The sequence below is a fragment of the Capra hircus genome, chromosome 15 (genome assembly GCF_001704415.2).
Source record: "Capra hircus breed San Clemente chromosome 15, ASM170441v1, whole genome shotgun sequence".
NCBI classification, from domain to species: domain Eukaryota; kingdom Metazoa; phylum Chordata; class Mammalia; order Artiodactyla; family Bovidae; genus Capra; species Capra hircus.
This window is the reverse complement of record NC_030822.1, coordinates 44,448,738-44,476,549: the sequence shown is the minus strand read 5'-3', so window position 1 is coordinate 44,476,549 and position 27,812 is coordinate 44,448,738. Positions and strand designations below refer to the sequence as shown.

The 27,812-nt window shown below is 42.1% G+C and overlaps 1 protein-coding gene across 1 annotated transcript; it reads left to right on the top strand.

Moving 5' to 3' along the window:
• On the top strand, nt 526-27,716 carry LOC102190621 (vitamin D 25-hydroxylase). The gene is made up of 5 exons (XM_005689657.3): nt 526-795; nt 9,088-9,229; nt 22,651-23,283; nt 24,847-25,176; nt 27,443-27,716. Exons 1-5 carry the CDS (start codon nt 571-573, stop codon nt 27,616-27,618), a joined length of 1,506 nt encoding a protein of 501 aa, XP_005689714.3. The 5' UTR covers nt 526-570; the 3' UTR covers nt 27,619-27,716.

The window sequence follows — 27,812 nt, the reverse complement described above, 5'->3', positions numbered from 1 at the left end:
ATGTTATTCACTCAGATTGCCTAAATATCATGTAATTACAATTCATAAGGGAATCACATGTAAAAACACCTTATAACGTAAGGACAAAAGGATAAATAAAAAAAGGCCAAATCGTGAGATTACTTTCTTTTTATATTGATAGGTCAATTATTTAATGGAAATTCTGAAGAGTATCAGCTTCTGCTAAATAAAACAGTGTTGATAATCTCCAGTTGTCTGGTCAGATACAAGCAGACCTGGTTCTTAAAAGGATAGCCACAGAAAGGGCTGGCTGCCAGGGACGTTGGATCCGCCTGCTCCAGTGAGGGAGGCGGTGCTGTCTCGTCTTCCAGGCCCAAGCGCCCAACCAGCTGGGACTTGCCTAGAGCCGCGCATAAATCAAAAGGGCCGCACACCCTCCCGGACCAGAACAAAGCCAGCAGTAACAAGCCCGAGGGCCCTACGCTCAGCCAGCCAATAGCCATAGAAATGGGGCGGGACCTTGGGGGTAATTGACCAATAGGATGCGCTGGGGTTGGAGCTCTCCCCGGGTCCTAGGGCGGCCCGGGTTTGCAGCCCCCGCCCCAGGCCATGTGGCAGCCTCACAGCGCCGAGGCGTTCGCGGCGGCCCTCGGCGGGGTCTTCTTCCTGCTTCTCTTCGCCCTGGGGGTCCGCCAGCTGCTGAAGCAGAGACGGCCGTCGGGCTTCCCCCCAGGACCGTCGGGGCTACCATTTATCGGCAACATCTACTCACTGGCCGCCTCGGCCGAACTCCCCCATGTCTACATGAAAAAGCAGAGCCAGGTGTACGGCGAGGTACAGCCGACGGAGGGCCCGCGGCTTCTTCCCCGGGGTAGGGGATGGGGGTGGGGGTCCGGGGATGCTCGTGGGTGCCAGTTATCGGGACCCTGCTCCGTGTGCCCGCAGCGTGGGAGCAAGCTCGCTTCCTGTGCCAAGGGACAAAGTCCTCAGGCGGCGCCACTGCCGGGGGCGGGGGAAAGGAGAGCCCTGCCCATCCGCGAGCCCCGCCCACCCGACGCCCGCGGTATCTGGGCGGGATTCTCCCGGCCCAGAGGGCGAAGAGGTGCCGCTCCTGCGCATGTGCAGTGGGACCCTGGACCCGTGCCGGACGCCCCGTCGGGCGTCACAGGCGCTTCCTTCAACGTTCGTTCCCCGCGCCCGGCTTCTCGGGTTCGTGGAACCTTACGCGGCGCGCGTAGGATAGCGTCCCCTTACGGCTTCTGGGGATTTCTAGGGTTGAGTTAATGGTTAATAGGAGGTCGTTGGGTATTTGCATTTGAGAATGGCTGATCTAGGCGTCTGCTGTGAGGAGAGAGCGCAGGTGAAGGACTGTGAAAGAGCGAATGAATTAATGAGTGAAGATCAGTGCCGTGTCCCACTGCTGTGCTGTCTACCTGGAGATAGGAGCGCCCCTACAACAAACACGAGCCTCCCTTGCAGTGTGACCTCTCCAGGGAAGTCTTCTAGTCCTTTTTTTCGGCAGGGGAAACTTTGGCGCAGACCCGCTGAGTGACTTGTAGGTTGCCACACAGCTACCAAAAGCAAGAGAAAGGCCAGAGTCCTAGCTTGCCTTGGGAAGAGTGTCCTAACATGGAGGAGGCAGAAGTTTCCAGAAAACGCCTTGACCCAGCTCAGTTGATTTGTTTTAAATCCTTTCCTTTATAGGAAACTACTAGCCAGACTCTGCCAGGTTCTCTGATGAAGAGGTGAAGAAGGCAGTGTCAACTTAAAAAAATGCCTGATGTGAGAGTTGGGAGTTAGTTTTATTAGGGGGCAAAATGAGGACTGCAGCCTGGGAGACAGCACCTCAGATAGCTCTGAGAAGCTGTTCCAGAGGCAACGGGATAAGGCCAGTATTCATGTGACTTTGGTGAAGGGGTTGTTCATGTAATCTGGGCACATATTTTTGCAGAAGGTTTTAGTAGTCGTGAGGAGCAGATGTCACCATGAATGAATTGAGTGCTTTTCTGGAAATGAAGAGATGCTAGAATTGGGTTCATAAAATCAGCTCCTGAAAATAGCAGCCTATCTGAAGACCTGTTCTGCCAGTTTTTTGGAATGGGGTGCCTCCTTCCTGGTGTCCATCATGACTGCCTTCAGGGCATATTGAATGTCAGCAGGTGCAACAGCACTTGATGTAGAGGTAGATGGCAAGTGCCAATTTGTGGTTGACAGCAGTCCCAGCCTGACTTTTAAGTAGTTACAGTCCAGTGAGAGAGAAAAATTAATGAACAACCACAAATTGTGTGTGTGGTGAAAAACAGGACTGTTGGGCAGTTGTGGCGTTCAAGTTTGGGATTACATTCATATTTAAACCAGTTTTTACAAGAATTATTCTAAGTTTCTGCAGTTCACTAATGGTCCATATCACTATAGGAAGGCTGGACTTAAAGTAAATATTTATAATTCTTAGATTTTGTTTTCTTTCCTCCAGTTCGTGAGTGTATTTGCATGGTTTTCATCAAATATATTTGATTTCTGGTGTGTTGGTATGAAACATCATCAACATTACAGAGAAATCAGAAGATGTGAAAGCACAAGACGAGAGGTTGAGTCCTCTTTTGTCAGTTAAAACTTGACCTTTTTTGTCTAAATCTTAATTTTTCCTGATATGCATCATGGCAATAATAATAACTGAACACAGCTAAGTGCTACTCAAATGTTCTTGATTATTAATTACAGAAGAATTTATTATACCTACATAGTAGAAAGTGTTTTTAGACCAGTTATGTGAAATGCTGTCATTCAGAATAGGAAGTTGTTTTTCGGATGTAGATGCTTGAAGTGAAAGGAACTCAATTTCTATGAACATTTGTTTGGGGGAGAGGGTAATCTTAATCTCCCAGGAATGTAGCCTGCTAGGCTCCTTTGTCCATGGAATTTGCTAGGCAAGAATACTGGAACAGGTTGCCATTTCTTACTCCAGAGGATCTTCCCAACCCAGGGATTGAACCCACGTCTTCTGTGTCTCCTACACTGGCAGGCAGATTCTGTACCACTGTGGTGGTTGTTCAGTGGCTAAGTCATGTCCAATTCTGCGACACCATGAACTGCAGCACACCATGCCTCCCTCTTCCTCACCATCTCCCATTGAATTGCTGATGCCATTCAGCCATCTCAGCATCTGTCACCCTCTTCTCCTTCTGCCTTCCATTTTTCCCAGCATCACGGGCTTTTCCAGTAAGTCAGCTGTTTGCATCAGGTAGCCAAAGTATTGGAGCTCCAGCTTCAACATCAGTCCTTCTAATGAATATTCAGGGTTGATTTCATTTACAATTGACTGGTTTGATCTCCTTGCTCTCCAAGGGACTCTCAAGAGCCTTCTCCAGCACCATCAGAGCCACCTGCAAATCACCCTTTGCTTTTTTGAGGGTGTGGAACCAAAAGATACAACCAACCCAAAGATCAGTAGAAGGAAGGATTTATTACTTGCAAGTAAAAAGAACACAACAGATCTTTCCCAAGGCAGCTTCTCTAGACAAGAAAATTGGGGATGTTTTATGTTAGGGTATATGCATGTTCATGAAGGCTGGGGCAGTGTGTGCACATTCATGAAAGGGCTTGAGCAAGAAAATTCAGCATAGAACGGGGACAGAATTTGACAGGTCAAGACAGTTGATTGAAGTCCCAGAGTTCAAAAAAGGTCAACATTTCTAAGGTTCTAGTTGATCTGGTGGTTGAACGCTTCAGGCTCATGTTTACCATTTAATGAGAACTGGGATTCTTTATAGCTGATGCATTATCTTTGCTATTGTTACTTGTTTTCTGTGATAAATCACTTGTTCTTTTATTCCCTTAAGATTAATTACTGAGACCTGTACAAGGGCAAGTATTGTGCCCAGGCTTAGATCCCCAGATGGCTTAGGGAGAAAATGACTTCTCTTAAGAAAGCCATTCCTGGTTCTTTCTTTCTGGGGACCCCCTATCCTGATGATAAACAATAGAATATATGAATGTGTTGGAAGATTGTCATCTTGGGATAGGTAGCTCTGGTTTAATGGATTTGTGGCATGAATTCCCAGTTTTATTGCTGGTACAACTATTTAAGGCAGCCATGGATCTTTACAGGCTTCCCTGATAGCTTAGTTGGTAAAGAATCTGCCTGCAGTGCAGGAGACCTTGGTTCGATTCCTGGGTCGGGAAGATCCCCTGGAGAAGGGATAGGCTACCCACTCCAGTATTCTTGGGCTTCCCTCATGGCTCAACAGGTAAAGAATCTGCCTGCAACGTGGGAGACCTGGGTTCGATCCCTGGGTTGGGAAGATCTCCTGGAGAAGGGAAAGGCTACCCACTGCAGTATTCTGGCCTGAAGGTTGCAAATAGTCGGGCACAACTGAGCAACTTTCGTGTTCACTTTGGATCTTTACAAAGTGGTCTTTCTATTGAAGGTGGTAAAATCAAATAGGACTGACCTGTGTTATTATATGCAAGAGTGGAGGGAAAAGAAAATGCAGAAATTGAAAGGAAGTATGCATTGAAGAGTAGACATTGTTTGAATAAGTCTATTTTAGACTTAAGTTGAAAACCACTTAAAGTATTAACCCTTTAATCTGATTGCTCTTTATCTTAGTTGTGAAACACTCCTACAGGTCTCTCGTTGTCTTAGAGGTATTTTCCAATTATGACAAAGTCTCAGAGTTGGTTTGAGTTTTTAACGTACTATACTTTTCTTGGAAGTGGAAGGAGACTATTACCTCCTATACTTCTAGAAGGTTGTGGAAAGTTGTTTATATATCTTACTTATAAATAGAATCTTATTTTTCTACTGTGTTTCATGATGATCTGGAGATGTGTGCTCAGAGAAAGTCATGGACTTTAAAATTGCTTATGAGAAGTGACAATCACTTCAAGTGACACCTACTTTTATGAAGTCTGTGAATTCAGTTCTTCTTCATAATTCTTGAAAGGAAGACAACCAGTCCTCAAGTCTTATACAGTCATTTTAAAGACATTCTTATATAAAAGTGTACCACACTGAGACTTAACATTACCTTAGAGATCCACCCTGAATGTGTACGCTTCTGCAGTGACTAATCTTAACCCAGATTTTCAGAAGCATTCCCTAGCTAGGAAAGCTAGTATGAGGGGTTTTAACAGATTATTTTCAGGTAATGCACATAAGGATAATAAAATAATTACTTTGAGGCAAGTGGAGTTGACAACCTATAATTTATTTATACAGTAAGCATTTATTGAGATTTATGCAAGGCATTGAATGAGATTTTATGGAGTGTTGAAAGATGAAAGGGATGAAATCACTGAATCAAAAGAGTTTATAATTTAGCCAGCAAGCAGAAGATAAGCATTCATATAATGCTTCTGGTTTTTTGTGCTAGTGCTATGTTGCTTCAGTCGTGTCTGACTTTTTTCTGTAACCCATTGTAACCCACCAGACTCCTCTGTCCATGGCATTTACCAGGGAAAAATACTGGAGGGGGTTGCCATTTCTACTCCAGGGGATCTTCCTGACCTAGGGATTGAACCTGTGTCTCCTGCATTGGTAGGCAGGTTCTTTTCCATTAGCGCCACCTTTGGTAGTATTAAAAAGTGCCATGGGAGCTTTTAAGCATGTGCTGTGGTGGTTCAAGGGAAAAAGAGAATGCACCAAGAAAGGCTTCATGGTGGTTGGTCCCTAAAGACTTGGTGGTTTGGACAGTATGGCAGTCAAAGGGGCCTTCCAAATGAGAATACAGCCCAAGCAAATGTTGAAAAGTATATGCAATTACCAGTTTTTATCAAAGGACTTTTTACATTCCGCTGTTATTAGCACTTAGTCTATAGTGTTGTAAAATATGCTTAAATGTGTTTCTCCACCACTTTTCTTTAATCCAACATATATTTATCAGTTGTTAGCATGTGCTACGTACTATGCTAACTGTGGAGATTTAGCAGTGAACAAAACAAGTGGAAATCCCTGCCCTTGTGTGGTTTACATTATAGTGGTGGAAGGGAGGCAGTGATCAGGATAGGAACAATGTAAACACAGTAAGTATATAACATGTTAGAGTATAAAGTATAAAATAACTAAATTAGGGTAAGGAAGATGGAGAATACTAGGGGTGAAATTTTAATGGATTAGAGCAGGCCTCACTGCAAAAAAAGGCATCTGAGCAAATACTTCAAGGAAGTGAAGTAGCAGGCTATGGGAATATCTAGGGGAAGAACATTCCAGGCCAAGGGAACAAGTACTAAGGCCTTGAAGCAGAAATATGCCATGTTGAGAGTCACCTGTAAAGAGACAAGAGGCAATCGAGATCATACAGGGGAGAAATGAAATATTAGAGTGATGAAGGTTACACTAAATGAAAGATTAGTAATGAAGCTGGTAAGAAACTGTCATATTTTGTCTGTATTGTTAAGTTGAAACATCATGACAGCTGAGAAGTGATATGGGGCTTGGGTGAAAAATGGAGTCAACATGGCCAGCTCAGGACTTCCCTGGCTGTCCAGGGGTTAGGAATCTGTAATTCCTCTGCAGGGGGTGCAGATTCAATCTGTAATCAGGGAACTATGATCCAGCATGCTGTATAGTGTGGCCAAAAGAAAAAAAATCCAAAACAAAAAACACCATGGGCAGTTTGGGACCTGAATATAGTTGTAGGATATCTACCTGGTGTCCCAGAATTGCTTGATATATGGAAAATCACACATCTGGTGTCATAAGTATTGAGTGCTGTGAGTTGAGGAGACACACAGAAGGAAGAGTTTTTTCTTTTTATTTACTTAAAATTATGCTTCTGGGAAAAGACTTTAAGACCCATTACTGCTTTGGAAACTGAAAAGAGCCCCTCCTTTGCTCAGCTGATAATCACTTCCTTTGTACTGAAACTCTCGCACTGCCACTTTTGACATACCATTTCTTATGGCAGGCAGTCCACGACCCTTCCCCAAAGTTCTGGGTGTACCTTCTACTCCATTAGCAGGGTACATCCTTGTGCCAAAAACTCTTATTGCTCAGTTTGTTGATTCTGTTGCTACTTGGAGGTCTTTATCACTTTTTCTTCTGTAAATACTTCTGTTGAACTTCAGTTCTCTGCTAAGACTTCTGGTTTCCTCCATCCCACCCCCCAAAAATTGTGTGAGTCGTGGCCAAAATCCATTCTGCCTGTTTGCACAGAGATGAGGCTTGACTCAGTATTTTTGGCACTCGAAGACCCTCAGCCAGGGACTTCCATGGTGGTCCAGTGATTGAGAATCCGCCTTCCAATTCAGGGAACATGGGTTTGATCCCTGGTTGCGGAACTAAGATACTGCAGGATAACTACTGCAACAGGAGAAAGCCTGGATGCTGCAGCAGAGAGCCCTGTACACAGCGAAGAAGACCCTGCACAGCCAATTTTTTTTTTTTTAAGTTCTCAGCCAGTGCCTGAGAGGATGAGGTTAAGCAGTCATTGCATCTCACTGATAAGGTAGCACTGTTCCTTCACTGGATTAGGCCCCTATGTGGGGCTAATTAGAATAGAGTACGGGAGGTATGACCTTTTAAGTGAACCTGTAGTGAAGCACATGAGAAACTACCTCAAGGAACAGGATGGATATTCCATCTTTTAGCTCAGAGGCAGCCACCTGTACCAAAGTGGCAAATGCCTATACTCCAAGGTCCGATACCCTTAGGGCCCTTTGTTAACTTCATGGCATTCAGGGGCCTAAATAAATAAACCAATGAGTTTCAGTAAGTTTTGTTGAGGAAGGGGATATTTTCCCCTCTGCCCCTCTTGAGTTCTTATGGCTGGACTAATAATAGAATTGACACAAGACAGAGTAACAGGAGAGAAAGAAACACATTAGAATTCGTGCGCATGGAGGTCTCATAGAAATGGGATGGAGGAAATGACCAAAGCAGGCAGATTTTATATTTTTTAGATAAGGAACCAATAAATTTGCAAAGAATTGACAGGACGAAAAACTTTGGTTTTGGGTGCCCAATTAGTGAAGAATCTAAACAGGTCTTGTGATTGGGCAGTAAATCAAAGAAATTACAAGATTTGTTTAGAAAAGGCTTCTCAGCCCCAAATTCCCTGTCTTTGGTAATTGGCAATAAGGAGTCCTAGGGCTTCCCTGGTGGCTCAAGTGGTAAAGAATCTGCCTGCAATGCAGGAGACCCAGGTTCAGTCCCTGGGTTGGGAAGATCCCTGGAGAAGAAAATGGCAACCCACTCCAGTATTCTTGCCTGGAGAATTCCATGGACAAAGGAGCCTGGTGGGCTACAGTCCGTGGGGCCATAAAGAGCTGGGACATGACTGAGCGACTAACACCAACACAGCAACCTCCATATGCAAAGAGTGCACCTTTCTCATGAGAGATTTATTTCCTAATTTCAGGGAGATAAAAAGAGAGAGGTGTCCCTCATTTTTATTTTGGCTTGCAGGATCTCAGTTCCTTGCCAGGGATCACACTTAGGCCACAGCAGTGACAGTTCCAAGTCCTAACCAGTAGGCCACAAGGGAACTCCCTAGAGTATCCTTTTTGTGTTGGCCAGTTCTTCAGTAACTTTTAATTCAAAATAATTAATGTGCCGTTGAGGCATATTTTGGGATTACATATCCCGGGGCCCAGCAAAAGTTGTCTTCAGTTTCAAGTCTCTTGGGCCTTTGACAATCCCCTCCCCTACCTAAACCTAGAATAATAAATGATATATAGATGGAGTCACCTCCTCAATTTTTCTTGGAAATAAACAGAGATTCTGAGATATCATTGAATGTTTTGAGTTGGAATGAATTTTAAAAGAGCATATAACTCAAGTATTTCTTGATTTTCTATAGCAGCCCCGAATTCCCAAAAGATTAAGGGTTCTATCTAGTGTTTAATGGCAAAGCTTAAAGTATAACCCAAACCTCCTGAATCTGGTACTCTTTTCATTACACCATTTACAAGGTTATGTCTTGAGTCATTGAATGCATAATGAAATCATTGTGCTTGATACGCCTTATAGAGAGAAGGCACTCTAAACAGTCAGCTGGGTAATAAATGCCAGTATTTTCAAGAAATAACAAATACTGAGAGAGCTGGACTTAGTGCATGTAGATTTCTCTGGTTATATTTCTCAATATATTTTTCCATTTAAATGTTTTTCTTTTCTTCTCAAAGATCTTCAGTTTGGATCTTGGAGGTATATCAGCTGTGGTTCTAAATGGCTATGATGTAGTAAAGGAATGCCTTGTTCATCAAAGTGAAATTTTTGCAGACAGACCATGTCTTCCTTTATTCATGAAGATGACAAAAATGGGAGGTATGTTTGTTTTCACCTATCTAGTGATTTACTAAACTGTAAATTGCAGTTCTTATTTTATGTAAATTTATTACATAGTAGTGACTGAACAACTTACTTACAACAACAGACTTAGCGACTGAACAACAACATTCACATAAAGTTTTAGAACCTAACATTTGAGGACTTTCACGCTGTATTACACTCACATTTTACACGCTAATTCTGTTGTAATCTAGTTCTAATAAATACTGTAAATGATGTTTTAAAGAATTAGCACAGGCAGGTTTTGTGAAACAAGTATACATATGTGTGCACACATACTGGAATCAGAAGTATGTTTTAAGCCAGTCTTGAGTGCTTGGTGACATTTTATGATCATTTTACTTCTAAGTTTATAAACCCTGAAACAGCCTTTCTTAACTACTAATTAATATGATATGTAAATGAAGAACTGTACGGTATGTGTGAAGGACTCGTATTCTCTATAGTTTAGTCTTGAGCAGTGTCAGATGATTACATATTCAACAAGAGAGAAAGGCTGAAAGATAACAGAATGGATGAGAAGAAAGCAACAGAAGACTAACATAGAATGTTGATGTCTGTACATCCATTTTCATACTTAATAGTATGAGTTTTTATGAACTTCAAATTTTTCCAATTTAATGAGAGCTTCACACTTCATTTCCAAGAAAAATGCAATAGCTTGGTTACATAGACTAAAATATACATAGATTTAAAGTGAAAAAGATAAAAAGTAACTATTTATTAAATTGCAAAGCCAATCAACTGGTGCAAAGAAAACACCAATTTAAAAGGCTGAATTATCAGGCCAGGGTATGATGAAGCTTGAAAGCAATAGTATAACTAAAAAGCAAATTTCCAGATTCTTATATACTCTTCTAAGTAATAATTAGACCAAAGAAGAAATTATACCACAAGTATGATAGAAGACCTTTTAGGAAATTATGAAAATGAATGATATGATCAGAGTAATATTTAGGATAAAATATGTTTTCTGGCATTGCCTTTCATTGGAATGAAAAATATTCCATTGGAATTGGATTGGAATAAAAGCTGACCATTTCCAGTTGTGTGGCGACTGCTGAGTTTTCCAAATTTGCTGGCATACTGAGTGTAGCACTTTCACAGCATCATCTTTTAGGATTCTAAACAGCTCAACTGGAATTCCATCACCTCCACTAGTTTGTAGTGATGCTTCCTAAGGCCCACTTGACTTCTCATTCCAGGATGTCTAGCTCTAGGTGAGTGATCACACCATTGTGGTTATCTGGGTCATGAATATCATTTTTGTATAGTTCTTCTGTGTATTCTTGCCACCTCTTCTTAATATCTTCTGTTTCTGTTAGGTCCATACCATTTCTGTGCTTTATTGTGCCCATCTTTGCATGAAACATTCCCTTGGTATCTCTAATTTTCTTGAAGAGATCTCTAGTCTTTCCCATTCTATTGTTTTCCTCTATTTCTTTCCACTGATCACTAAGGAAGGCTTTCTTATCTCTCCTTGCTGTTCTTTGAAACTGCATTCAAATGGGTATATCTTTCCTTTTCTGTTTTGTCTTTAGCTTCTCTTCTTTTCACAGCTATTTGTACGGCCTCCTCAAACAACCATTTTGCTTTTTTGCATTTCTTTTTCTTGGAAATGGTCTTGATCCCTGCCTCCTGTACAACATCACAAACCTCCGTCCATAGTTCTGCAAGCAATCTATCAGATCTTATCCCTTAAATCTATTTCTCACTTCCACTGTATAATCATAAGGGATTTGATTTAGGTCATACCCGAATGGTCTAGTGGTTTTCCCTACTTTCTTCAATTTAAGTCTGAATTTGGCAATAAGGAGTTCATGCTGTGAGCCATAGTCAGCTCCTGGTCTTTTTTTTTGCTGACTATATAGAGCTTCTCCATCTTTGGCTGCAAAGAATATTATCAATCTAATTTCAGTATTGATCATCTGCTGATGTCCATGTGTAGAGTCTTTTCCTGTGTTGTTGAAACAGGGTGTTTGCTACGACCGGTGCATTCTCTTGGCAAAACTCTGTTAGCCTTTGACCTGCTTCATTTTGTATTCCCAAGCCAAATTTGCCTGTTACTCCAGGTGTTTCTTAACTTCCTACTTTTGCATTCCAGTCCCCTATAATGAAAAGGACATCTTTTTTTGGGTATTAGTTCTAGGTCTTGTAGGTTTTCATAGAACTGTTCAACTTCAGCTTCTTCAGCATTACTGGTCGGAGCATAGACTTGGATTGCTGTGATATTGAATGGTTTGCCTTGGAAATGAACAGAAATCATTCTGTCATTTTTGAGATTGCATCCAAGTACTGCATTTCGGACTCACGATGACTATGATGGCTACTCCATTGTTCTAAGGGATTCTTGCCCACATTAGTAGATATAATGGTCATCTGAGTTGAATTCACCCATTGCAGTCTATTTGAGTTCACTGATTCGTAAAATGTCAATGTTAACTCTTTCCATCTCCTGTTTGACCACTTCCAGTTTGCCTTGATTCATGGACCTGACATTCCAGGTTCCTGTGCAGTATTGCTCTTTACAGCATTGGACTTTACTTCCATCACCAGTCACATCCACAAATGGGTATTGTTTTGCTTTGGCTCCATCTCTTCATTCTTTTTGGAGTTATTTCTCCACTAGCGCATTCAAGCATGACCTAAATAAAATTCCTTATGCTTATACAGTGGAAGTGAGAAATAGATTCAAGGGATTAGTTCTGATAGAGTGCCTCATGAACTCTGGACGGAGGTTCATGACATAGAACAGGAGACAGGGATAAAGACCATCTCCAAGAAAAAGAAATGCAAAAAAGCAAAATGGTTGTCTGAGGAGGCATTACAAATAGCTGAGGAAAGAAGAGAAGTGAAAAGCAAAGGCGAAAAGGAAAGATATACCTATTTGAATCCAGAGTTTCAAAGAATAGCAAGGAAAGATAAGAAAGCCTTCTTCAGTGATCAGAGGGAAAAAACAGAGGAAAACAACAGAATGGGAAAGACTAGAGATCTCTTCAAGAAAATTAGAGATAACCAAGGGAACGTTTCATGCAAAGATGGGCACAATAAAGCACAGAAATGGTATGGACCTAACAGAAGCAGAAGATATTAAGAAGAGGTGGCAAGAATACACAGAAGAACTATACAAAAAAGATATTCATGACCCAGATAATCACGATGGTGTGATCACTCACCTAGAGCCAGACATCCTGGAATGAGAAGTCAAGTGGGCCTTAGGAAGCATCACTACAGACTAGTGGAGGTGATGGAATTCCAGTTGAGCTATTTAGAATCCTAAAAGATGATGCTTTGAAAGTGCTGCACTCAATATGCCAGCAAATTTGGAAAACTCAGCAGTGGCCACAGGACTGGAAAAGGTCAGTTTTCATTCCAATCCCAAAGAAAGGCAAAGCCAAAGAATGCTCAAACTACTGCATAATTGCACTCATCTCACATGCTAGTAAAGTAATGTTCAAAATTCTCCAAGCCAGACTTTAACAATACTTGAACCCTGAGCTTCCAGATGGTCAAGCTCGTTTTAGAAAAGACAGAGGAACCAGAGATCAAATTGCCAATATCTGCTGGATGATTGAAAAAGCAAGAGAGTTCAAGAAAAACATCTATTTCTGCTTTATTGACTATGCCAAAGCCTTTGACTGTGTGGATCACAATAAACTGTGGAAAATTCTGAGAGAAATGGAAATACCAGACCACCTAACCTGCCTCTTGAGAAACCTGTATGCAGGTCAGGAAGCAACAGAACAGGACATGGAACAAGAGACTGGTTCCAAATAGGAAAAGGAGTATGTCAAGGCTGTATATTGTCACCCTGCTTGTTCAACTTCTATGCAGAGTACATCATGAGAAATGCTGGGCTGGAGGAAGCACAAGATGGAATCAAGATTCCTAGGAGAAATACCAATAACTTCAGATATGCAGGTGACACCACCCTTATGGCAGAAAGTGAAGAGGAACTAAAGAGCCTCTTGATGAAAGTGAAAGAGGAGAGTGAAAACGTTGGCTTAAAGCTCAACATTCAGAATATAAGATCACGGCATCCAGTCCCATCACTTCAAGGCAAATAGATGGGGAAACGGTAGCAGACTTTATTGTTTTGGGCTCCAAAACCACTGCAGAATGGTGATTGCAGCCATGAAATTAAAAGACGCTTACTTCTTGGCAGGAAAGTTGTGACCAATCTAGTCAGCATATAAAAAGCAGAGATCTTACTTTGCCAACAAAGGTCCATCTAGTCAAGGCTATTGTTTTTCCAGTAGTCATGTATGGATGTGAGAGGTGGACTATAAAGGAAGCTGAGCACCAAAGAATTGATGTTTTTGAACTGTGGTGATGGTGAAGACTCTTGAGAGTTCCTTAGACTGTAAGGATATCCAGCCAGTCCTTCCTAAAGGAGATAAGTCCTGAGTGTTCATTGGAAGGACTGATGCTGAAACTAAAACTCCAATACTTTGGCCACCTGATGGGAAGAGCTGACTCATTTGAAAAGACCCTGATGCTGGGAAAGATTGAAGGCAGGAGGAGAAGGGGACGACAGAGGTTGAGATGGTTGGATGGTATCACTGACTCAATGGACATGAGTTTGGATAAACTCTGGGAGTTGGTGATGGACAGGGAAGCCTGGTGTGCTGCAGTCCATGGGGTCTCACAGGGTCGGACACGACTGAAATGACTTAGCAGCAGCAGCAGCAGACCTGGGGAGTTCGTCTTTCAGTGTCCTATCGTTTTGCCTTTTCATGCTATTCATGGGGTTCTCAAGGCAAGAATGCTGAAGTGGTTTGCCATTCCATTTTCCAGTGGACCTCGGTTTGTCAGTACTCTCCACCATGACCCACCCATCTTGGTGGCCCTACATGGCATGGCTCATAGTTTCATTGAGTTAGACAAGGCTGGGGTCCATGTGATCAGTTTGGTTAATTTTCTGTGATTGTGGTTTTCATTCTATCTGCCCTCTCATGGATGAGGATAAGAGGCTTATGGAAGCTTCCTGATGGGAGAGACTGACTGAGGGGGAGTCTGGGTCTTGTTTTGATGTGTGGGACCATGCTCAGTAAATCTTTAATCCAATTTTCTATTGATGGGAGGAGCTGTGTTTCCTCCCTGAGGCCAAACTATGGTGGAGGTAATGAAGATAATGGCAACCTCCTTCAAAAGGTCCCATGCACTGCTACATTCAGTGCCCCTGACCCTGAAGCAGGCCATGGTTGACCCACACCTCCACCAGAGACTCCTGGACATGCCCAGCCAAGTCTGGGCCAGTCTCTTGTGGGGCCACTGCTCCTTTCTCCTGGGTCCTGGTGCACACAAATTTCTGTTTGTGCCCTCTAAGAGTCTGTTTCCACAGTCCTGTGTAAGTTCTGGAGGCTCTATGGTGGGGTTAATGGCGACCTCCTCCAAGAGGGCTTATGCCATCCATACCCAGGTCTACTGCACCCAGAGCTCCTGCCCCTGTGGCAGGCCACTGCTGGCCCATACCTTCACAGGAGACACTCATACACAGCTCTGGCTCAGTCTCAGTCTCTGTGGGATCTCTGAGTCCTGGTGTGCACAAGGTGTGTTTGAGCCCTCTGAGTGTCTCTGGTGGGTAAGGGGTTTGATTCTAAACACGATTTCACCCCTCCTACCCTCTTGCTGGGGCTTCTCCTTTGCCCTTGGACGTGGGGTATCTTATTTTGGTGGGATCCAACATTCTCCAGTCAATGGTTGTTCATCAGTGAGTTGTAGTTTTGGAGTTCTCGCAGGAGAAGATGAGCACACGTCCTTCTACTCTGCTATCTTATGCCACTGGAAAGGGTGTAATCCCAAAGAATTTCCAATCCCAAAGAAAGGCAATGCCAAAGAATGTTCAAACTACCACACAATTACAGTCATCTGAAATGCTAGCAAAGTAATGCTCAAAATTCTCCATGCCAGGTTTCAGCAATACATGAACCATGAACTTCCAGATGTTCAAGCTGGATTTAGAAAAGGCAGAGGAACCAGAGATCAAATTGCCAACATCCATTGGATCATCGAAAAAGCAAGAGATTTCCAGAAAAACATCTATTTCTGCTTTATTGACTGTTCCAAAGCCTTTAACTGTGTGGATCACAATAAACTTTGGAAAATTCTGAAAGAGATGGGAATACCAGACCACCTGACCTGCTTCCTGAGCAACCTGTATACAGGTCAAGAAGCAACAGTTAGAACTGGACATGGAACAACAAACTGTATATTGTCACCCTGCTTATTTAACTTATATGCAGAGTGTGTGTGTGTGAAGTTGCTCAGTCATGTCCGACTCTTTGTGACTCCGTGGACTGATGCCCACCAGGTTCCTCCGTCCATGGGATTCTCCAAGCAAGAATACTGGAGTGGGTTGCCGTTTCCTTCTCCAGGGGATCTTCCCGACCCAGGGATCAAACCCAGGTCTCCTGCATTGCAGGCAGACGCTTTAACCTTTACATCACGTGTAATGCTGAGCTGAATGAAGCACAGGCTGGACTCAAGATTGCCAGGAGAAATATGAGTAACCTCTGGGAGGAGCAACCCGAGGAGCGGTGGCTGAGCAGGCACAGGAGGGCCTAGAGGAGCTATCCCACATTGAAGGTCAGGAATGGCGGCAGTAAGGAGATACCTCTCGTCCAAGGTAAGGAGCAGCGGCTAGAAACCAAAGTAAGATGGTAGGTGTTGCAAGAGGGCATCAGAGGGCAGACACACTGAAACCATACTCACAGAAAACTAGTCAATCTAATCACACTAGGACCACAGCCTTGTCTAACTCAATGAAACCAAGCCATGCCTGCAGGGCAACCCAAGAAGAGTGGGTCATGGTGGAGAGGCCTGACAGAATGTGGTCCACTGGAGAGGGGAATGGCAAACCACTTCAGTATTCTTGCCTTGAGAACCCCATGAACAGTATGAAAAGGCAAAATGATAGGATACCAAAAGAGGACCCCCCAGGTCATTAGGTGCCCAATATGCTACTGGAGATCAGTGGAGAAATAACTCCAGAAAGAATGAAGGGATGGAGCCAAAGCAAAACCAATACCCAGCTATGGATGTGACTGGTGATAGAAGCAAGATCCGATGCTGTAAAGAGCAATATTGCATAGGAACCTGGAATGTCAGGTCCATGAATCAAGGCAAATCGGAAGTGGTCAAACAAGAGATGGCAAGAGTGAACGTCGACATTCTAGGAATCAGCGAACTAAAATGGACTGGAATGGGTGAATTTAACTCAGATGACCATTATATCTACTACTGCGGGCAGGAATCCCTCAGAAGAAATGAAGTAGCTATCATGGTCAACAAAAGAGTCTGAAATGTAGTACTTGGATGCAATCTCAAAAATGACAGAATGATCTCTGTTCATCTCCAAGGCAGACCATTCAATATCACAGTTATCCAAGTCTATGCCCCAACTAGTAACGCTGAAAAAACTGAAGTTGAACGGTTTTATCAAGACCTACAAGACCTTTTAAAACTAACACCCAAAAAAGATGTCCTTTTCATTATAGCAGACTGGAATGCAAAAGTAGGAAGTCAAGAAACACCTGGAGTAACACGCAGATTTGGCCTTGGAATGCAGAATGAAGCAGGGCAAAGACTAATAGCGTTTTGCCAAGAAAATGCACTGGCCATAGCAAACACCCTCTTCCAACAACACAAGAGAAGACTCTACACATGGACATCACCAGATGGTCAACACCGAAATCAGATTGATTATATTCTTTGCAGCCAAAGATAGAGAAGCTCTATACAGTCAACAAAAACAAGACCAGGAGCTGACTGTGGCTCAGATCATGAACTCCTTATTACTAAATTCAGACTCAAATTGAGGAAAGTAGGGCAAACCACTAGACCATTCAGGTATGACCTAAATCAAATCCCTTATGATTATACAGTGGAAGTGAGAAATAGATTTAAGGGCCTAGATCTGATAGATAGTGTCCCTGATGAACTATGGAATGAGGTTCATGCCATTGTGCAGGAGACAGGGATCAAGACCATCCCCATGAAAAAGAAATGCAAAAAGCAAAATGGCTGTCTGGGGAGGCCTTACAAGTAGCTGTGAAAAGAAGAGAGGCGAAAAGCAAAGGAGAAAAGGAAAGATATAAGCATCTGAATGCAGAGTTCCAAAGAATAGCAAGAGATAAGAAAGCTTTCTTCAGCAATCAATGCAAAGAAATAGAGGAAAAGAACAGAATGGGAAAGACTAGAGATCTCTTTAAGAAAATTAGAGATACTAAGGGAACATTTCATGCAAAGATGGGCTCGATAAAGGATAGAAATGGTCTGGACCTAACAGAAGCAGAAGATATTAAGAAGAGGTGGCAAGAATATACGGAAGAACTGTACAATAAAGATCTTCACGACCCAGAAGATCATGATGATGTGATCACTAGTCTAGAGCCAGACATCTTGGAATGTGAAGTCAAGTGGGCCTTAGAAAGCATCACTACGAACAAAGCTAGTGGAGGTGATGGAATTCCAGTTGAGCAGTTTCAAATCCTGAAAGATGATGCTGTGAAAGTGCTGCACTCAATATGCCAGCAAATTTGGAAAACTCAGCAGTGGCCACAGGACTGGAAAAGGTCAGTTTTCATTCCAATTCCAAAGAAAGGCAATGCCAAAGAATGCTCAAACTACCACACAATTGCACTCATCTCACATGCTAGTAAAGTAATGCTCAAAATTCTCCAAGCCAGGCTTCAGCAATATGCGAACTGTGAAATCCCTGATGTTCTAGCTGGTTTTAGAAAAGGCAGAGGAACCAGAGATCAAATTGCCAACATCAATTGGATCATTCAAAAAGCAAGACAGTTCCAGAAAAACATCTATTTCTGCTTTATTGACTATGCCAAAGCCTTTGACTGTGTGGATCACAATAAACTGTGGAAAATTCTGAAAGAGATGGGAATACCAGACCACCTGACCTGCCTCTTGAGAAATCTGTATACAGGTCAGGAAGCAACAGTTAGAACTGGACATGGAACAACAGACTGGTTCCAAATAGGAAAAGGAGTACGTCAAGGCTGTATATTGTCACCCTGCTTATTTAACTTCTATGCAGAGTACATCATGAGAAACGCTGGACTGGAAGAAGCACAAGCTGGAATCAAGATTGCCAGGAGAAATATCAATCACCTCAGATATGCAGATGACACCACCCTTATGGCAGAAAGTGAAGAGGAGCTAAAAAGCCTCTTGATGAAAGTGAAAGAGGAGAGTGAAAAAGTTGCCTTAAAGCTCAACATTCAGAAAACGAAGATCATGGCATCTGGTCCCATCACTTGATGGGAAATAGATGGGGAAACAGTGGAAACAGTGTCAGACTTTATGTTTTTGGGCTCCAAAATCACTGCAGATGGTGACTGCAGCCATGAAATTAAAAGATGCTTACTCCTTGGAAGAAAAGTTATGACCAACCTAGATAGTATATTCAAAAGCAGAGACATTACTTTGCTGCTAAGGTCTGTCTAGTCAAGGCTATGGTTTTTCCTGTGGTCATGTATGAATGTGATTGTTGGACTGTGAAGAAGGCTGAGTGCCGAAAAATTGATGCTTTTGAAGTGTGGTGTTGGAGAAGACTCTTGAGAGTCCCTTGGACTGTAAGGAGATCCAACCAGTCCATTCTAAAGGAGATCAACCCTGGGATTTCTTTGGAAGGAATGATGCTAAAGCTGAAACTCCAGTACTTTGGCCACCTCATGTGAAGAGTTGACTCATTGGAAAAGACCTTGATGCTGGGAGGGATTGTGGGTAGGAGGCAAAGGGGACGACCGAGGATGAGATGGCTGGATGGCATCACGGACTCGATGGATGTGAGTCTGAGTGAACTCTGGGAGTTGGTGATGGACAGGGAGGCCTGGCGTGCTGTAATTTATGGGATTGCAGAGTCAGACACGACTGAGTGACTGAACCCAACCAAATCAGATGTGCGGATGACACCATCCTTATGGCAGAAAGTGAAGAACTAAAGAGCCTCTGAATGAAAGTGAAAGAGGAGAGTGAACTCAACATTCAGAAAACTAAGTTCATGGCATCCAATCCCATGACTTCATGGCAAATAGATGGGGAAACAGTGAGAGAGTTTATACTTTTGGGCTCCAAGATCACTGCAGATGGTGACTGTAGCCATGAAGTTAAAAGATGCTTGCTCCTTGGAAGAAAAACTATGACCAATCTAGGCAGCATATTCAAAAGCAGAGACATTACTTTGCCGACAAAGGTCCATCTAGTCAAAGCTATGGTTTTTCCAGTAGTCATTTATGGATGTGACAGTTGGACCGTAAAGAAAGCTGAGCACTGAACAATTGATGCTTTTGAACTGTGGTGTTGGAGAAGTCTGTTGAGAGTCCCTTGGACTGCAAGGAGATCTAACCAATTAATCCTAAAGGAAATCAGTCCAGATTCTTTATTGGAAGGACTGATGCTGAAGCTGAAACTATAATACTTTGGCCACCTGATGGGAAGAACTGACTCATTTGAAAAGACCCTGATACTGGGAAAGATTGAAGGCAGGAGGAGAAGGGGACAACAGAGGATGAGATGGTTGGATGGCATCACTGACTTGATGGACATCAGTTTGAGTAAGCCCTGGGAGTTGGTGAAGGACAGGGTGCTGTAGTCCATGGAGTCGCAAAGAGTCAGACAGGACTAAGCGACTGAACTGGACTGAACTGTTTTTTGAAACTATAAATTTATAGTTTAGACTATTTTTATCATGAAGAAATAGTATTCAGCTTAAGATTTGCAAGGAAATAATGAGAGAAAAGACAGAAAATTAGATGTGGATTTTTTTGTTGTTGTGGCCACCATGTGAAGCTTGTGGGATCTTAGTTCCTAAGAAGGGATTGAACACAGACAAACAACAGTGAAAGTGTGGAGTTCTAACTACTGAACCACCAGGGAATTCCCTAGATGTGTGATATTAAGATACATAAACACTGAACTGTATATACTTGGAACTGGGAAATCAGAGCCACCATAAACCCACTGTGAATAGGAAAAAGTGGCCCCTTTTTGGTGGGTTTGGCCCATGCCTAGGCATACAGATTGGCCAGTGTAGGCTTATAATCAGGTTAATATGCATACGTTTCCCTTGGCTTTGCTGTCCCCTCAGTGCCTGTACTCTAGTTCTCTACCTGCAGTGATCTTTCCTTGGATATCTGCCTGACTCACTTCTATCCTCTATGCCTTTACTTATGTCACCTTCTCACTGAGTGTTTTCCTGACCACTCTTAGGTCTCTTACCTTGCTAAAAGAATTTGTTTGACTCTCCTCAGTAGTATGTAAGGTCAATGAGAAAGAGCCATCTTTGCCTCTTTTTTTACTGGCATATCCCTGGCACTTTAGCTCCAGAAATACATTCATGTTGAGGGAATAGTCATCTGGGAGTATGGGGAAGAAAAGAGAGTATGGAATATAAGATTGTTGCACAGCCTTAAAGACCCTCTTATGTATGGTTAACTTTATCATCAGTTCAGTTCAATTCAGTCGCTCAGTTGTGTCCTACTCTTTGCGACCCCATGAATTGCAGCACACCAGGCCTCCCTGTCCATCACCGACTCCCGGAGTTTACTCAAACTCATGTCCATTGAGTCGGTGATACCATCCAGCCATCTCATCCTCTGTCTAAGTTCCAAATTTTGTGCAACAGCTGTTGCACAAAAGTTGTTGAAATGTGAATTACATAGGCACCTCAGGTAGACTAGAGAACATGACATTTTTCGTGATAGGTAGACCTATGCACCAATTATAAATGAAATTCCAAGTGAACTACATGTTACATAAATATATGTGCCGAGGATATTTTTTCTCTTGATAGTTGTTTTAAAAGGAAAATATTTCATAGTACACATATCAGAACAGCAGAGTGTTCTGTGGAGACTCTGAAATTTTAAGGCAAGTAATATCAACATTAGAAGTTTGAGTTTCATGTTTGTCTTCTTAGTTTGGGCTGCTATAACAAAAATATAGAGGACGAGTGGCTTAAACAATAAACATTTATTTTCACAGATCTGGAGGCCAGGGAGTTCAAGATCAAGGTGCTAGCAGAACAGTGTCTAGAAAGAGCCTGCTTCCTATGGACTGTAGACTGCTATCTTCTCCCTGTATCCTCAAAAAAAACAAGGGCCATTATCTCCACCCACATCCCTTCTTATAAGGGCACTGAGCTCATTCATGAGGGCTCGTGACCTCATTGGGCTTCCCTGGAGGCTCAGTGGTAAAGAATCCACCTGCCAGTGCAGGAGACACCAGTTCGATCCCTCAGTCAGAAAGATCCCCTGGAGAAGGAAATTACCCACTCCCATATTCTTGCCTGGAAAATCCCATGGGCAGGGAAGCCTGGCAGGCTACAGTCCATGGGGTCAAAAAGAGTCTGACATGACTTAGCGAATAAACAACAACAACAAACTCATTCATGAGGGCTCATGACCTAATTACTTCCCAAAGGCCCCACCGCCTGATACCATCACACTGGGAATTGGCCGCACATTCAGTTCTTAGCACCTCTTTTGGGGTTGAGTATTTCCACTACCTCATTCAGGCCATCCTGCCCTCTGCCAGTTATATTATCAGGTTACATATACCTTTCATGGGAGTAATTTGTATTCTAAAATCTAGTCTCTTAAAGCAGAGAAGGCAGTGGCACCCCACTCCAGTACTCTTGCCTGGAAAATCCCATGGACGGAGGAGCCTGGTGGGCTGCAGTCCATGGGGTTGCTAAGAGTCGGACACGACTGAGTGACTTCACTTTCACTTTTCACTTGCATCCATTGGAGAAGGAAATGGCAACCCACTCCAGTGTTCTTGCCTGGAGAATCCCAGGGACGGGGAAGCCTGGTGGGCTGCCGTCTATGGGGTCGCACGGAGTCGGACATGACTGAAGCAACTCAGCAACAGCAGCAGCAGCAGCAGTCTCTTAAAGCAGAAAATTTCTAATTCTAGAAGGGTGATTATTCAAGTATGTGTTTATTCCAGAATAAAAAATTGCCGATAGAACACACAGTCATTTGTCTGATAAAATAGGCTTGTAGTAGAAGTTGAATAATAAAGTGATCTGTGCTTCCTTCACCCAAGTTGAATCACACAACATAGTTCAGTTTCTTTTGATGGAGATTATAGGTCTTTTGTGCCTGTCCTCAGGGAAGTATAGATAAGTTTATCTGTTTATAGTATTCCATGGGTACTCAGGAGTAAAGAATAGGGCTTGACTGCTGGGTCTGGTTGTAGTTTTATAGAAAATTTGAAGAAGAATGAATAACCATCTCTTCCCCAACCCCACTCTGCCACCATAGCATTTTAAACTGCTAGATACAGGGATGTAGGACTAATAAAAATTTTTAATAGTTTTATAAAAAGATAATTGGGAGAAAAATTACTAACCATCCCTTTTATTTTTTTTTTAGGCTTACTGAATTCCAGATATGGCCAAGGATGGATTGATCACAGAAAATTAGCTGTAAATAGCTTTCGCTGTTTTGGATATGGCCAGAAATCTTTTGAATCTAAAATCTTAGAAGAAACCAAATTTTTCATTGATGCTGTTGAAACATACAATGGTAGCCCTTTTGACTTAAAACAATTAGTAACAAATGCTGTTTCAAACATAACCAATCTGGTCATTTTTGGAGAACGATTCACTTATGAAGACACTGATTTTCAGCACATGATTGAGTTATTTAGTGAAAATGTGGAACTAGCTGCCAGCGCCACAGTCTTCCTCTATAATGCCTTTCCATGGATTGGCATCTTACCTTTTGGAAAACATCAACAATTGTTTAGAAATGCAGCTGTGGTCTATGACTTTCTCTCTAGGCTTATTGAAAAAGCTTCCATCAACAGAAAACCGCAGTTACCTCAGCATTTTGTTGATGCTTATTTAGATGAGATGGAAAGAAGTAAAAATGACCCATCATCTACTTTCTCCAAAGAAAACCTAATTTTCTCTGTGGGTGAACTCATCATTGCTGGAACTGAAACTACAACTAATGTGCTACGGTGGGCAATTCTTTTCATGGCCCTTTATCCTAACATTCAAGGTGAGAATTCTCATGATCTTAAGATCTGTGCTTATATTTAGGGCTCACACATGTTTTACAGTCTTTGGCTGTATACAAAGCATTTTAGTTAGGAACTCCTCCTATGCTATCCAAAAAGAGAAGTACTGAATAGCTATAAGGTTTTTAAAACTGTTAATTCATATAAAAACCTCAGATATAAGTCTTACAATACCTGTATTATAAATGAGGGAAAAGGCTAAGTGATTGATTTGCCCACTTCCTTCTAGTTCTAAGCAGGAACCTGAACCCTAGTTTTTTGGGATTTTTTGTTTGTTTGTTTGTTTGGTTTGGTTTGGTTTTGGTTATACCATGCAGCATGCAGAATCTTAGTTCCCCAACCAAGGATTGAACCCATGCCCTCTGCAGTGGAAGCATGTAGTCTTTATAGCTGACCTACCAGGAAAGTCCCAACCCTGGCTTTTTAAAAATTATTATTTATTTTTAGTTGAAGGATGATTGTTTTACAATATTGTGTTGGTTTCTGCCATACACCAACATGAATCAACCATAGGTATACATATGTCCCCTGCCTCTTGAACCTCCCTCCACCTCCCACCCCAGCCCACCTCTCTAGGTTGTTACAGAGCCCAGATTTGAATTCCCACTGACTATTTACGTGTGGTAGTCTATATGTTTCCATACTACTCTGCATTTGTCCCACCCTCTCCTTGCCCCCAACCCCGTGCCCACAAGTCTGTTTTCCATGTCTGAGTCTCCATTGAAAGTGAAAGTCACTCAGTTGTGCCCAACTCTTTGTGACCCCATGGACTTTATGTAGCCCGCTAGGCTCCTCTGTCTGTGGAATTGACCAGGCCAGAATACTGGAGTGGGTAGCCATTCCCTTCTCCAGGGGATCTTCCCAACCCAGGGATCAACCCAGGTCTCCTGCCTTGCAGGCAGATTCTTTACTGTCTGAGTGCCAGGGAAGCCCCTGAGTCCCCATTGCTGCCCTTCACATAGGTTCATCAGTATCATCTTTCTAGATTCCAAATATATGCATTAATATACAATATTTGTTTTTCTATTTCAGACTTACCTCACTCTGTATAATAGGCTCTAGGTTCATCAACCTCATTAGAACAGACTCAAATATGTTCCTTTTATTCACTGAGTAATATTCCATTGTATATATATATCACAACTTTATCCGTTTATCTGCTGATGGATATTTGGGTTTTTTCCATGTCTTAGCTATTGTAAATAGTGCTGCAATGAACATTACCAGCCCTGATTTTTTTTTAAATTGAAGTTTCTAATGTTTCATTCTTTTCCTTGATGAGAATAATGTTATTCTAATTCTAGATTTTTTTTTTTTTTTTAATTCCCATGTGTGTTTCACAACACAGTTACTTGGAGTCTTAGGTACTGGTTGTATAAGATATGTGGCATGTATTTAAGTAGAACTCCCAGATAATGAAAAATCTGAATCTGAATTGTACCCATACCATGTTGGCTGGTTATCTTTTGTTTTATCCTAAAGAGAGTTTACTTTAGATATAATTTAAGAATTGCATAATAATGGGAACACTTTTTCTCTTACAGGACAAGTTCAGAAAGAGATTGATTTAATTATAGGACCCAGTGGGAAGCCTTCTTGGGATGACAAGTGCAAAATGCCTTATACCGAAGCAGTTTTACATGAGGTTTTAAGATTCTGTAACATAGTGCCATTAGGGATTTTCCATGCAACCTCTGAGGATGCAGTTGTACGTGGTTATTCCATTCCTAAAGGCACAACAGTAATCACAAATCTTTATTCTGTACACTTTGATGAAAAGTATTGGAGAGACCCAGAAATATTCTATCCAGAGCGATTTCTGGACAGCAGTGGATATTTTGCCAAGAAGGAAGCTTTGATTCCCTTTTCCCTAGGTAAGAGAGCTTTTCCACAGGGGCTTAACTTTAGAACAAAGTATAGTGATGATTCATTATGTGTAACATCTTAATCTGAAGCATTCTGTTGTAGAATTAATATCCCAACTCTGAAAACAGCATTGACTCTTACAGGAGAGAATGGTTTAATTATATGTCATTAACACCTGTTTCTACTCAAAATAAACAAGGCATAATTTAGCAGCTAGAAAGTAACTGATGAGAAGCTCTGGCTTTTATTGAAACTCTCTTGCTTGTGAATGTTGACTTGTAATCAAAAATTTGTAGAGCTGGAAGTCAGTAATAGGCACTTTGAGAAACTGAGACCCAGAGGCAGGAATGGCATCATAATTTAAAGTGAAACTGGAATCTAGCTCTCCTGACTTTTAATTATTATACCTTATCTCCAAAAATATTGTGTCTCCTGTGAAAAAGTACACAGATCACAAGACCCATGGAAGATGGCTTGGAGAAATCTTTTCATTGGGGAAGGGTAACATACAGTCATTTGAAATGAAATGAACTTCTCCTGGGTCAGTAGAACTAAGTGTCACACCTTAGATCTTTCATGGCATATCTCAGGCTCCGTTGCAAAGGAAGCAGAGAAGGGAACTAATGAGCTTACAAAAGTACATGACCTGACAAAAGAAGGCAAAAAACGGGCCCTGGGAGCTGAAATGCTAGGGCCCATTTCTATTCTTTGGGGCTTAAGAAAATCCTTTAATAAACATAACTTCCTCTCAGTTCAGTTCAGTCTCTCAGTCGTGTCCAACTCTTTGCGACCTCATGGACCACAGCACACCAGGCCTCTCTGTCCATCACCAACTCCTGGAGTTTACCCAGACTCATGTCCATTGAGTCTGTGATGCCATCTAACCATCTCATCCTCTGTCATCTCCTTCTCCTCCCACCTTCAGTCTTTCCCAGCATCAGGGTCTTTTTCAATGAGTCAGCTCGTCCCATCAGGTGGCCAAAGTATTGAAGTTTCAGCTTCAACATCAGTTCTAATGAACACTCAGGACTAATCTTCTTTAGGATGGACTGGTTGGATCTCCTTGCAGTCCAAGGGACTCTCAATAGTCTTTTCCAATACCACAGTTCAAAATTATCAATTCTTCGGCCCTCAGCTTTATTTGTAGTCCAACTCTCACATCTATGCACGACTATTGGAAAAACCATAGCTTTGACTAGACGGACGTTTGTTGGCAAAGTGATGTCTCTGCTTTTTAATATACTGTCTAGGCTGGTCATAAGTTGCTTGCCAAGGAGTAAGCGTCTTTTAATTTCATGGCTGCAGTCACCATCTGCAGTGATTTTGGAGCCCCAAAAAACAAAGTCAGCACTGTTTCCACTGTTTCTCCATCTATTTGCCATGAAGTGGTGGGACCAGATGCCATGATGTTAGTTTTCTGAATGTTGAGCTTTAAGCCAACTTTTTACTCTCCTCTTTCACTTTCATCAAAAAGCTCTTTAGTTCTTCACTTTCTGCCATGAAGGTGGTGTCATCTGAATATCTGAGGTTATTGATATTTCTCCCGGCAGTCTTGATTGCAGCTTGTGCTTCATCCAGCCGAGCATTTCTCATGATGTACTCTGCTTATAAGTTAAATAAGCAGGGTGACAGTATACAGCCTTGACGTACTCCTTTTCCTATTTGGAACCAGTCTGTTGTTCCATGTCCATTTCTAACTGTTGCTTCCTGACCTGCATACAGATTTCTCAAGAGGCAGCTCAGGTGGTCTGGTATTCTCATCTCTTTCAGAATTTTCCACAGTTTATTGTGATCCACACAGTCAAAGGCTTTGGCATAGTCAAGAAAGCAGAAATAGATGTTTTTGTTTAATTCTCTTGCTTTTTTGATAATGCAGTGGATATTGGTAATTTGATCTCTGGTTCCTCTGCCTTTTCTAAAACCAGCTTGAACATCTGGAAGTTCATGGTTCATGTATTGCTGAAGCCTGGCTTGGAGAATTTTGAGCATTATTTTACTAGTGTGTGAGATGAGTGCAATTGTGTGGTAGTTTGAGCAGAGTTTTCCAAATTTGCTGACATTGAGTGCAGCACTTTCACAGCATCATCTTTTAGGATTTGAAATAGCTCAACTGGAATTCCATTGCCTCCACTAGCTTTGTTCATAGTGATGCTTCCTAAGGCCCACTTAACTTCCTCTAACGTTCTTTAAATACCAGAGTTCCCAAAAGATATATATTAAACATAAATTTTGGTAAATAATTTAAAAAAACTATTATGCCTGCTTTCTGTTTAGGGAGAAGACATTGTCTTGGAGAACAGCTGGCTCGGATGGAAATGTTCCTGTTTTTCACAACATTGCTTCAGAGGTTTCATTTGCATTTTCCGCATGAACTGGTTCCAAATCTGAAGCCCAGGTTAGGCATGACATTGCAACCCCAGCCCTACCTCATCTGTGCAGAAAGACGCTGAAAGTACACAGATGTTTTGTGGAACAAGCTGTTTGCCTCACCCCCAAACCTTATTTAATTCCTGTGTTTGCACAGGAATCACAGCATCATAAAGCCAAATGAACAGAGATGTTTCTTTAAAAACAGTACTACCATAAAAATATGCATTAGTGTTAGTCGCTCAGTCATGCCCAACTCTTTGCGACCCCATGGACC

Bases quoted from the DNA above. Each gene is read 5' to 3' on its own strand.
- LOC102190621 (XM_005689657.3), top strand. From the start codon at position 571: ATGTGGCAGCCTCACAGCGCCGAGGCGTTCGCGGCGGCCCTCGGCGGG. The intron at 9,230-22,650 runs GTATGTTTGTTT...TTTTTTTTTTAG, and splicing joins GAAGATGACAAAAATGGGAG to GCTTACTGAATTCCAGATAT. The intron at 25,177-27,442 runs GTAAGAGAGCTT...CTTTCTGTTTAG, and splicing joins TTTGATTCCCTTTTCCCTAG to GGAGAAGACATTGTCTTGGA.